The 13,115-nt window shown below is 35.8% G+C and overlaps 1 protein-coding gene across 22 annotated transcripts in view; it reads left to right on the forward strand.

Moving 5' to 3' along the window:
* Positions 1-13,115, forward strand: part of NRXN1 (neurexin 1) — a 1,083,382-nt gene that overhangs the window by 101,723 nt on the left and 968,544 nt on the right. For 10 of the 22 annotated variants that reach the window (XM_075204069.1, XM_075204087.1, XM_075204059.1 and 7 more), the window contains exon 3: positions 9,244-9,261. The exons of the other annotated variants lie outside the window; for them this stretch is intronic. In XM_075204069.1, the coding sequence (XP_075060170.1) occupies positions 9,244-9,261 (18 nt within the window). The remainder of the gene's footprint in view (positions 1-9,243; positions 9,262-13,115) is intronic. 22 annotated transcript variants of the gene reach the window in all.

Below are 13,115 nucleotides of genomic sequence, written 5' to 3' on the forward strand. Positions count from 1 at the left end.
TTTGTGATCCAGGTTTCCAGGTTAATCATTATGGGAACCCTTGTATGTCTGTTATACATTTCTACTTCTCCAGATACTAAAGGAGGAATTCAGTCAAGTTTAAGTTGAGTTGAAGCAAAAGAAAAAATAATGAACTTATTCTTCCCAACTAAAATGTTTGGGCAGTCTTTGTGACGTTTTTATTTGTTCAACTAAAAATAAATATATATCATTATATATTGTTAGATGTTATACTTTCAATAATATAGTTTTGCAGTAATGAGAAAGGTACCTGGTATTGCTGGAATAAACTAGATAATTAGCTAATTGGAAGGCATGAGCAATAATTACTGCACTGGCTGAGAAATGAAGAGCAAAGTAAGTACAAAAGATACTCTGATGCCCTTTGGGAGACTAGTAGTTAAACTGTCTGATGCTATAATTAATCATAGCGACAATTTGATGTCCGACCTTATGTTGTAATGTTTTCCAGTAGATATTAAAAATTTAATTTTCTGGTGAATAAAATAACAAGAAGAGGATGCATTTTCTTCTAAGATAGTCTTTCTGAATTAAAATGATACACACTTTTTCACAATGAAATTAGCATGTGTTTTACTTGCCGTTTACTTCTAGTATTGATTCATTTATAGCCTCCTTGAATATAGATGTAAGATGATAGTCTTGTACACCTACAATCCCCATAGCTGTATTAATTTTAATTACCAGCAGAAGGAGAGTTCTGACACTATAACACTGTCTTTAACATCTTTACAAAGATACTTCTGCTTTAAGGTGCATTACCACCTAGAGACCGAGTGGAGCTTTATAGCTATGCTCCCTCCCTGGAGCCAGGGAAGACATTTTTTCCCCAGGCTCCATGGTAAGTCTCATAGCTCTGGCTCAAAACCGGGACTGTGCAACTTTTTAGAGTGAGGAGTAAGTGGGAGAACCATTAGAGAAGCCACAATCACAGACCTTGTGGATTCTCATTGATCCTCCTACTCACACCCTTTTAACACATTAATTTTCAAATGGTGAAAAATTATGTTCATCACTCATCTAATTAGTTTCCATGAGGAAGTTAGTGGTAACTTAGACCAGGGCAGCACAGTAGATGTGGTCTACTTAGATTTTGAAAAGGCCTTTGATACAGTGTCACACAAGAGGTTGGTTTACAAAATAAGGGAACTGGGTCTAGAAAACAACATTTGTACATAGGTCAAAAACTGGTTGGAGAATAGAGAACAAAGAATTGTGATTAAATGGAACATTTTCTAATTAGTCAAAAGTTTTAAGTGGTGTTCCTCAAGGTTCCATACTGGGGCCACTTCTTTTTAATATATTTATTAATGACCTTGGTGATGGTTTAGAGAACAATTTTGTTATTTTTGCAAATGACACAAAACTTTGCAAAATAATAAAATCAGAGCAAGATGTAGTTTCTCTGCAGAGAGATTTGAATAAACTTGTAGGATTGGGCGGCCAAATGGAAGATGAAGTGTAACATAGATAAATCATCCTCATCATCATCATTTACTTATATAGCGCCACTGATTCCGCAGTGCTGTACATAGATAAATGTAGGGTTATGCACTTAGGGATCAAAAACAAGCACGCAATCTATAAATTAATTTTGATAAATTTAGAGGAATCTATAGTGGAAAAGGATTTGGTAGTGCTCATAGGCAATAGCAATAGTGCTCAATGTGAAGCAGGAGCTGCAAGGGCCAATAAAGTATTGGCATGCATAAAAAGGAGCATAGATTCAAGGGAAGGCAGTGTAATTTTGCCACTATATAAATCGTTGGCAAGACCTCACCTTGAATACGGAGTGCAGTTCTGGGCACCACTCTATAAAAAAGACATTTTGAAACTAGAAAGGATTCAGAGAAGGGCAACAAAATTGTTAAAGGTTAAGGAGTCATTAAGTTATGAGAAAAGGTTAGCTAGTTAGGCATGTTTACTTTAGAAAAGAGGCGTCTAAGAGGGGATATGATTACTATGTACAAATACATCAAGGGTCAATGCAGAGAACTTTTATAGGAACTTTTTACCCCAAGGACTGTACACAGGACACGCAGTCACCCCCTAAGGTTAGAGGAAAGGAAGTTTCACAATCAGCAAAGGAAGGGGTTCTTTACAGTAAGGGCAGTCAGGTTATTGAATTCACTGCCAGAGAAGGTTGTGATGGCAGATTCAATTGATTATTTAAGAAAGAGTTATACAAATTTTTAGCAGAGAAGGGTATTCAGGGTTACAAAAGTTAATTAAAATGAAGGATAGTAGTGGGTCCAGGGAGAAATCGGACTGCAATATTGGGTCAGGAGGGTTATTACCTGATTGAAACAGATTGCTGATTGCTTCATCTGGATCAATTTCAAATATAAGAGAGGGATCGCCGAAGATCCAAAATAGGTTGAACTTAATGGACTGGTGTCTTTTTTCACCCTCATCAACAATGTTTGTTAATTTACAGTGTAGTGCAGATTTCCTTGGTATATTGGTCACTCCAGTCTACTTCTCCTTAATGAAACGAGGACTCTTCTAGCCCAGCTGGATTTACTTTCCCACCAGGTGAAACACTACATCACAAAATTTGGGGAGATGGCAATGCAGGGAGTCCCGCACATGCAGGGCACCTCTGGGCTCTGTAGCCACTGCAGCCCCTGCAATAGTGAGAGTACTGTCAACAAAAGTGACCCAACAATCCCATCCAAGTGCTTCAGTAAGAATAAAGCAGAGAAAGGCTGAGTACACACTTCAGTGTTTTTAACCGATTATCAGTCCAATCAAACGATAAACAACTGTTCGTCCCATTATCACTAAAAAAATGCACTCAGGACTGGCAGTGTCTTTAGATCTCTATGGAGTGTGCAGAGTTTTCAGCAGATGGTTATGACAGATGAAGAGCACAGATCTGAAGGTAAATCATGTAAAACGTGTGAAGTATGTACACATGAATCACATGAATCGGCATGCTAATCGGGACTTCTTTTTTTTCTTCTGTCATTGGTAAAATTGTTAAAGCTGTTGCATTGGGAGAAATTTTCTGTAGTGTGTACCCAGCCTAAGAAATACTACACAGTGTTTGTACTAGGCAATATAGATACTGCTGCTAGGAGCTAGATAATGTACTTCCACCCATCTGCATACTAAATTAAACAGATCACAGAGTTGTTGGGATGGACCCTACTTTTGCAACTATATTTTTACTCTATAAAGCCTTCAGACACTTTTCTCATTCCTTACATTTCCAACCCATCTCCATCCACACTCACTCCCACCCCCTCCGCTATGTCAATGACCGCCGCCTCATCTCCCCATTGATTACCTCCTCCCACTCCCGCTTCCAAAACTTCTCCCATGCTGTTCCTCAACTACGGAACTCGCTCCCAAACCCAATCAGACTATCCACCAGTCTACTAGGCTTTAATCACTCCCTAAAAAGTCATCTTTTTCATTACAGCCTATCAGTCCTCCTCATAACTCATCCCACACAGTCCTCTCCCCACACCAACTCACCGACTCCGTATCACCTCTATTGTGTCAGCGCCTCTCTTTTAGATTTTAAGCTCTCATGACCAGGGTTCTCTCACCTCTTGTTTTTATGCCTACCATTATTCTGACTAAATGTGCACCCCTGATAATAATACATAGTCTTAAAATTATCAGACAAAAATAGTTACTGTATACAACTATCAAGTTTGTTTGTCAAATAGACAAGTGACACCAGATCATCTGCAACCAATCAATCATCCATTTCATAAATGAAACCACTTCTTTTGACTGTAAGACTATTTGGTAACACGTAAATCAGAAAATGTAGTTAAATTTTTTTAAATTAGCTATTACTCCTTTCTGCCAATAAATAAAGGTAAATTGTACCATTTTCATAATTCCACTAGACAGTTGTATATATTGTCATCTAATTTCCACGGTTTAAATATCATGGACATCATTAAGAGTCTCTTGGTTGTTAAATTATTATATTTTCGTTGGTGGAAAAAAGCAATTTTTGGCTAATATAAAACTTTAACAACTATAATGTAATAGAATACATAGACAGTTTCAGGAGCTGGGCGTTCTCTTATGGGTTTAATAGCTCCAAAAATGTACACTTTTCTTAAGCTGGCCATGTGTGATTGCCAAATTTGATCAATGTTGCCACAAGCAAAGAGGAAAGATTGCACAGATCCATTTGTTCAGCAAGAGGGGGTTAACAATCAAGACCAATGGCACAACTGTATATTTATTTAGTATGATTAATGTTTAATGTTAAACTCATATGTGACTTTTTGTAATAGGTGGCCCCACCCCCATTTATTTATTGACCGAAGAAAGTGATGACGGCTTTGGGGCGGGGTTAACAACATGATTCTTTGAGCCCCGCCCCCACAAACCCACCTGCCTCCTGGACCTCCCAGGACACAAGTTGCCAATGTTGGCAACTTTGTATTAATCATGCTGCATTTTTCACAGTAAAAGCATTTTAGCTGCAGTATTGTTACATGCAGTACTGTTATGTGCATTAACTACAATGTGAATTATTATTATTATTATTATTATTATTATTATTATTATTATTATTATTAGTTTTTCTTTATAGGGCGCCACTAGGTGTCCGTAGCGCCGTACAGGGACAAACGAGATTACAATACGAGGTGAGACAGCACAGTACAGTAAACAATAATCACAGTAACTCAGTGAGCTCAAAGCACCGCTAGAGGGGCGGAGGAGGGGAGAGGGGAAGGTCCGCCAACGACGGAGTCCAAGAGGGAAGGCACGGATGACAGGGAGACCCCTAGAGGGGAGAGGAGGGAGCGAGAGGGGATGCGGGAAAGAGGGTCCTCAAGGAGGAAGGCTAAGTAGCTGGAGAGCAGAGTTAACAGTGGTGAAGACAGGAGGAGAGAATACTGTTGGTTAACTGCTCTGAACATCCACATTGCCAGAGAAATCCTGAGACCTTCATTAAATGTAGTTTTATGTATGTTTAACACAGCCATAACTACATTGTAGGTACAATGAGGCTAACATACATTTGTTTATTTTGTTTTGAGATAAATTAAGTTATATTATCCTTGTGTCTTAATTGTCATACACTAGTTATATTGGCCATTACAAATTAAGTAAATTTCCATAAATGATAATGATGATGCAGGGGACAGCAATGGAGGGTGCACAATATGATGAAGGAAGGGGTGATGGAGAGGGCACAGTGGGATGAGAAGGGGACACGATGAAGGAGGGGGATGATGAAGTGGCACATGTGATAAGGGCGCACAGTGTAATGAAGGGGCAGTGTGATAAAGATGGCACCATGGCACACCAGGTGACGGTAAAGGGGGCACAGTGTGACGGTGAAGGGGCACAGTGGGATCATAAAGGGGCACAGTGTGTTGTTGAAGGGGGGTGCAGTGTGATGTTGAAGGTGGGTGCAGTGTGATGATTGAGAGGGCACAATGTGATGGAGGGGACAAAAAGTGTGATGAAGGAGGGGGCATAACCAAACTAATTTGCCAAAAATGTAAAATCTTATGACAAAGAATACATATTCTTCATTTATATTATTCATATAGCAATTCATGTTTGCTGTTTATTTTAATTTGTTGTATTACTCTCTTTAATAAAGTTTATGATATGATTTGTTTTAAAAGAAAAAGCAGTATTGAATGATCAAATAATTTATAAAAGAGGAGAGCGCAAATTTATTTTTTGCAGGGGGGTACCAGACATGCTAGCACTGGGAAGGAGGGAGGTGGGGAGAGAATAAGGTGTAGCGCCGGTGCCCTGTGACCATTAGAGGGGGCACCACTTACAGAATTAGGGCAGAGATGAAGAAGAGGAAAGATGGGGGCAGCAGTCAAATGACAAAATGCAGAGAAGAGGCGGAGGGCCTAAAGCAAAAGTAAACAGGAAGAGTAGGACACTAGGGCCTTGCTCAAGGGAGCTTACAATCTAAAGATATTGAATCTGTACCGGAAGCTCTGTGAAGATCAAGTAAATAAAATGAGTTCTAAAATTAGCAAAACTAAGAAAATGTCTTGTAAATCAGTGTTCTTCTCATTTACTCCGTTTAGACGTAACAGAATATGTGATTAAATAAGGACATGTGCTGAGTGTAGTCATGTCTACAGAAGGTCAAACGCACTAATTCTACTGGAAGCTAAATACATCTTAAATAGATGCATTAGCAACTAAGAGGAAATTGCACTTTAAATGATGGGGATATAAGACATAATGGACTAGACATGAAATGCGGAGAGATAACGATGAATATAATGAAGATGATGATGATGATGGTGATGATGGTAGTGTGTCCATCAATTACAAAATTACCCGAAAAAAAAAATTACTCACTAACTACAGTTACATTAGAATCTGTTCATGACCGCCTAATAATAACAATAATAATAACAATAATAATAATAATAATCATTTTGTACTCTACATTACTTGGCTAAACAGCATAAAAGATCACATTTTCTACATATAGCATTACAGCAAACCCAGAACACATTGACAGTATCTTATAGAAACTGATCACCAATTACTTTCTATTGATTGCAAGCTATACAATGCAATCAGTTGTCTGTGTGCTACGGCTTACTGCACATTTCCAGTTCTCCACTCTGTAGCAAAATAAGTAAGGGGAATATCCTCCATTGTGCTATGTTATTTGGCCAGTTGTCTTATTCCCTTTTAAGGAAAATGTAGACAAGACTAACAGTACTAAAAGATATATTGCTGCAACATAATTATGCATATCTGTTAAATAAAGAAAGATAAACCTTAATACGGGGCACCAGTCCTGAGCCAGTATCTATCTATCTATCTATCTATCTCACATCTATCTATCTATCTATCTCACATCTATCTATCTATCTATCTATCTATCTCACATCTATCTATCTATCTATCTATCTCATATATATCTATTTATCTATCTATCTTGTCTATCTATCTATCTATCTATCTCATATCTATCTATCTATCTATCTATCTTGTCTATCTTGTCTATCTATCTCATATCTATCTATCTATTTATCTATCTATCTATCTATCTATCTATCTATCTCACATCTATCTATCTATCTATCTATCTCATATATATCTATTTATCTATCTATCTTGTCTATCTATCTATCTATCTATCTCATATCTATCTATCTATCTTGTCTATCTTGTCTATCTATCTCATATCTATCTATCTATTTATCTATCTATCTATCTATCTATCTATCTATCTATCTATCTATCTATCTCATATCTATATCTATCTATCTCATATCTATATCTATCTATCTATCTCACATCTATCTATATATCTATCTATCTATCTATCTCACATCTATCTATCTATTTATCTTATATCTATATATCTTCATACACAGAGGATATATACTTAATTTTAATTAAGATCTACAAGCTGTACCAGGGCATGGTGGCTTCTGCATCAGTAGAGTCTCTCATTATGGTTTCAATGTTTAAATTACAATATTATATTATAATATTAATATTGTTTAATAAATTGACCCTGGATGCAATGTACTGTGCGCAGATGATGTACAACAGTGGCGTTTACTTCTCTTTAGTAAGAATGGGCGATAATTTGAATTCACAACTAACATTAACACCATGGGTATATTTACTAAGCATTGGTTTGGAAAAGTGGAGATGCTGACTATAGCAACCAATCAGATTCTAGCTGTCATTTTGTAGCATGTACTAAATAAATGGTAGGTACAATCTGATTGGTTGCTATAGGCAGCATCTCCACTTTTTCAAACCCGCAGTTTAGTAAATTTACCCACATGTCACATGTCTTCTAATGTCAATGTTATCTCTTTAGACCATGTACATTTTTTCAAGCATATTTTGTGATCAAGGTATCCGTACATGGCACCAAGGCTCCACCACAATATATTAATGGCTATATAAGTTACTTCTTCCTATTATGTAAATGTGCCTTATAGATTTGTATTTCCCCAACATCCACCAGAAATAAACAGAAGGAAAAAAATTCATATTAGACACGCTTAATTACACTGAGCTTTCCTGCAACCTTGCAAAACCTAAAAGGCAAAACATAATCAATTATATACATTAGCAAAATATATAAAGGAAACATGCATAAAATCACTAGACAGAGATTATCCCTACTTCACCATGTATTGATTCTGATCAGCGGTAACTAGCTAATGAGATTTTAAGTAACAGTGCTCGGTAGAAGATTGTAGCTAGTGTTAACAGTCAAGCTTCTAAGCATTCCATTGAGAACTGAATATATTACTCAAATTCAAAGCATATACTGAAGGTGTCTACCTACTAACATTGACATAGTGGCAAGCTCTGGATATTCTTGCAGAACTCGGAATAAGATTTTGTTAAGTTACAGATCACGCAGATGAAATACAGGCGAGGTGAACTAAAGTATTTAATTAGAAGACATTGGTGTGTTTTAGGAAAGGTCACATAACTCAGTCCTTATGATGGTTACATACTTTGAAGTGTAGTCATTGTTCCTGCTGTATAACTGTATCTGAGAAGAAGCATCAGATGGGCTTATATGACAATTTAAGGTTCAGTGAGGTTACAAATCACAATAATCTTATACAAACAATTTGAAGTCAATATTTGCATATTGATCTGGCTATTCTCATTGAAGTGAATTGATCTGTATAAAGACGCAAACAGTAGAAGTCTGTTCTGGCGATAAAAAATATTGGTAAAGATTTATTAAAAGGGAAAATTGGAGGTGTTGCTTATAGTAACCAATAAGATTCTAGTTATCATTTCCTAGAATGTAATAGATAAATGGTAGCTAGTATCTGATTGGTTGCTATGGGCAACACCTCTACTTTTTAGAAGTTTTAGTAAATATACCACTTTATAGCATTTATCCAGCAACAGAGACCCAAAAACAAGCAGTTATGATGTAACTTATACAGAGGTGAGTGAATACAAATAACACGCTTTGGACACAAGGATTTGTTTTTGTTCTTTTTAATTAACGTATGGAACCTGAATGGTGAATCTGACTATTGCAGAAATGGTAAAATGATTCAGTATATGTTACATACACTGTAAGGGACATCTCTTCCCTGTTGCTTTTATTTTCCCCTTTTGAATGGTTTCAATTGAGCATTTGCATGTTGTGTTTGACGCCGTGCATGCTGAAGACATGCAATGGCCAGTGATAGTCTGCATGCTGCTTACTGAATGTCTCTCCTTTTCTCTCCTTCCCTGTCCATGTGCTTTCAGAAGACAACCATGTAGAAGGTGGGTGCTTTCTACCTTATCTCCTCCCCAGTTCCCTTCCCTTCCCCCCCCTTTTAAATGTCTAAGCATAAAGTTAGAAGCGGTAAGTATTCTCATTTTCTAAAGCAATTTCTGGAAAAAAAAACTGCTATGATTAATCATTTTTATTACACGAGATGTACCATATTGCTTTGTCAACGTTCCTATCTATCCAGCAATGTTGCAGACACATGCATTTTTGGCCAATGTATTATCAAGAACATGTCCATTTAATGTTACATCGAGCTATTAAGGGAACACTATACATCTGTCATATAGGTTATCATTAAGAATGTGCAACTTCACAAATACCAATGGCATTTGCTTGTTTGACATTTTCCAGAAAATAACAACTTTAAAGGAAACACTTATATAAAACACAAAGAAGCTTAAAAATAATTAGAAACATGGTTATTTTTGTACATTAGGGATGTTCGGTAAACTCAAAACCTGATTATTTAATACAGTATTAATTCAATATAAACATACAAAATAATGCATGACAAATTCCAGTGTTATTTTAAAGGTTTTTTTTTTTATTATTATTTATGGGTATATAATAAACTAAATACATAATATGAGTTGTTTATTTATATTTTTAGCACAATTGGATATAATTGTTATAATATGTGCAGGTAAAACAAATAAAATGTTTATTTTATTTACATAAAATAAATTATAAAGTAGGGCTTCTAAATAAAAATAACAAAAGTAATTATTTGAAAATTATACTTTTAATAGCTAATTACACAGAGAATAATTGGAAGCTTTTAACGCACCAAGGCCTTTTTTTCATTTGCAAAAGTAATTTACAGTACTAAACTCTTTGACTGCTTTTGGCATAGGGTTCAGCTGTGAAAATGGAAGTGAAGATTAAGGGGATGGAAACCCCATTTTGACTTCTGTATTGATCATAATTGGCCAGGGGACGCAAAAGCAGTCAGAATGTGCTAGGCCAGTGTTGGCTAACCTGTGACACTCCAGGTGTTGTGAAACTACAAGTCCCAGCATACCCGTCCAGCAATAAGCTACTATATATTGACAAAGCATGCTGGGACTTGTAGTTTCACAACACCTGGAGTGTCACAGGTTAGCCAACACTGTGCTAGGCTGAAGTTAGTGTTCCAACTGATCATGTGACATCTAATTGTGGGATAACTTTATTAGCAAAGTACACCCACTGCTGACAAATCCACCTGACCGCTTCGATACGTATGGGGACGTGACTGGGGGATTAAACCCCAATCAAACGTAAACATTCTTATAAATACTATTTTACATTCCTATTTATATTTAAAAAACCATCCAAAGGAAATATTCCATTAAAGTTAGAACACAAACTTCAATTAATTCACAATTTGAATATTCATATTCCTTATGATAGGAATACTATGGACATACATAGATATTTAAAAATCAATACTGATATATTATATTCTTTTGGGGGTAATTTGCAAAATAAAACATAATACAGCATAACCTATTTTTATGTAACAATATACTTATATTACAGACAGTGCATGATACTGTAAATTTTACACCCCAAAGAGCAATCTCATGGTCTTAAGATCTCACTTTCTCAGGAAAGAAAGGAGACATTCATATGTCATCTTTTTTAATTTTGAATACATTGCATTAGATGCGCAGCATTGTGCTCATATATTATGTGCCATGACAGAGCAAAAGAAAGTAACTGAGCCTTTCGGGTTGTTTACAAGCTTTGTGTCAATTACGGAATCCCTCTAAACATTACATATCACCTCTTGTAGCACATTTTAATATCCCACGTACAGTAAAATTTAAGTTTTACTAATTTTGACACTTTCTCCTTATTTTGACTTTCTATCTATGAGCCATACTCAACTACTCCCAGGTCTGATCATCAACTAGATTAAAAGCTAGTCTTATCTGCTAACATCTGCTCAACCAGAGTAAAAACTGAACTGATTGGCTAAGATCTCCTCACCAACCAGAGTAAAACTGCACTGATTGGCTAAGATCTGCTCACCAACCAGGCTAATTCTACATTGATCTGCTAAGACCTGCTCACCAACCAGAGTACAAATCACACTGATTGGCTAAGATCTGCTCACCAACCACAGTACAAATCACACTGATTGGCTAAGATCTGCTCACCAACCAGAGTACAAATGACATGCCTCTACAAAGGACACCCTCACTACACAAAACCATTCATATCAGTGTCAAAAATTGTCAGGGGCAAAAAAAGGACAGATGACGTCACAAATAGCCTTTGTTAGAACTTTGCATCCTGCCATTGGTTCCTTAATGTGATAGGCTAAAAAAAATGTTTCAATAAACTCCAGTGCATCTTAATTATTAAAAATGAAATGTGGATTTGCTGATGACTGTTGCTAGAATTTACTACAATAACCTATATATAGATACAGTTAAACACATTATACAACTGACTGGTGTTTACTGTGGCAATTTTTGTGTAGCAAAATGTATTAAACGCAATAATATATCATACATGGCTATCCTACTCCTGTGTTTCATAATAATGGGAATTCAGTTTTACACATACAATTATTAAAATAAAATATAAAATGATTACCTCAGTGACTAAAGTGGTTCATTTCACATAGTGACACAGTGGATGGAGCTATTTTGTAGGCAGAACCAACAATCATTACTGAGGTGTGCCCCGGTAATATCTGAGTGGCCTAGTGAACTCAAAGGCTGCGTTCTCACGACGATTGGTTCAGTCCATAAAATGGCTGCCTCCATGGTAGGCAGGTGACATCTTACATTATCTTACTAGAATATGACGTATTGCATAATCTGGCGTTTAAGTTTCAGCAAATAAACTTGGTATATACATTTTTTTCTTAAGGAACACAATTCAAATAAAATAATGGTAAACAATAAAAATGTGATTACATGTATATTTCAATAGTGAACCCTTGAAATGCCAATAGAGCTTGATATGAAAATGCTCAAGTACTTATCAACATACATGTAGAAATATATTACGGACACAGGACACATGAAAATTTTGTACAAGGGAATTAAGTAGGATTAAATGCCAATAGCAACTATACTTTATGGCCGAATATGTCTTAAAATGTATGTCCAATGTTACTTATAACTGTTTTAATTTCCCTGCTTGTTCCAGAAGTATATTATATATATATATATATATATATATATATATATATATATATATATATATATATATATATATATATATATATATATATATATATATATATATTATATATGTGCATATATATATATATGTGTATACTCTGTATGTACCAAATAACTGTCACTGCCCCCCCAGAGATTATTCCATCTTAATGCAATGACGACTGTCTGACCTTCATCTTTTGACTTTTCAGTCTCTATTAATGTTTTAGACATCTTTTGCTTTCAAATTTGGTTAACTTTTGGTTAACTTATTCTGTCTAGTTCAAAACATCATGAAATCTATGAAGTCTCCACTGATTTAACATGCTAACATTGATGTGACCAACAATATGTATTAAATACCTTTCACAATGTGCCTTTACTAAGAACATTCATCTTGGAGGGGGGGGGGGGGGAATATATACCTAATCCTGTATCATTGACTTCACACACATATTTACTTTTCATCAATACAGGTCCTCTGCTCACATATAGATTCCTCCCATATTATCATTTCAGTGTTAAAGGATTTTGTTTAATGATCTGAAACACTCATTTCTAATGAGGGGAAAAAGACCAGACCCAGCCCATTTGTCAGATTCTTCTTTGGCGAGCCAAGCTTTAGCCTGAACTTCTTTGTGCAAAAAGTAATATATAAAAGAGACAACAAAGCGCTAAAAGTA

The sequence above is a fragment of the Mixophyes fleayi genome, chromosome 3 (genome assembly GCF_038048845.1).
Source record: "Mixophyes fleayi isolate aMixFle1 chromosome 3, aMixFle1.hap1, whole genome shotgun sequence".
In the NCBI taxonomy this organism is placed as follows: domain Eukaryota; kingdom Metazoa; phylum Chordata; class Amphibia; order Anura; family Limnodynastidae; genus Mixophyes; species Mixophyes fleayi.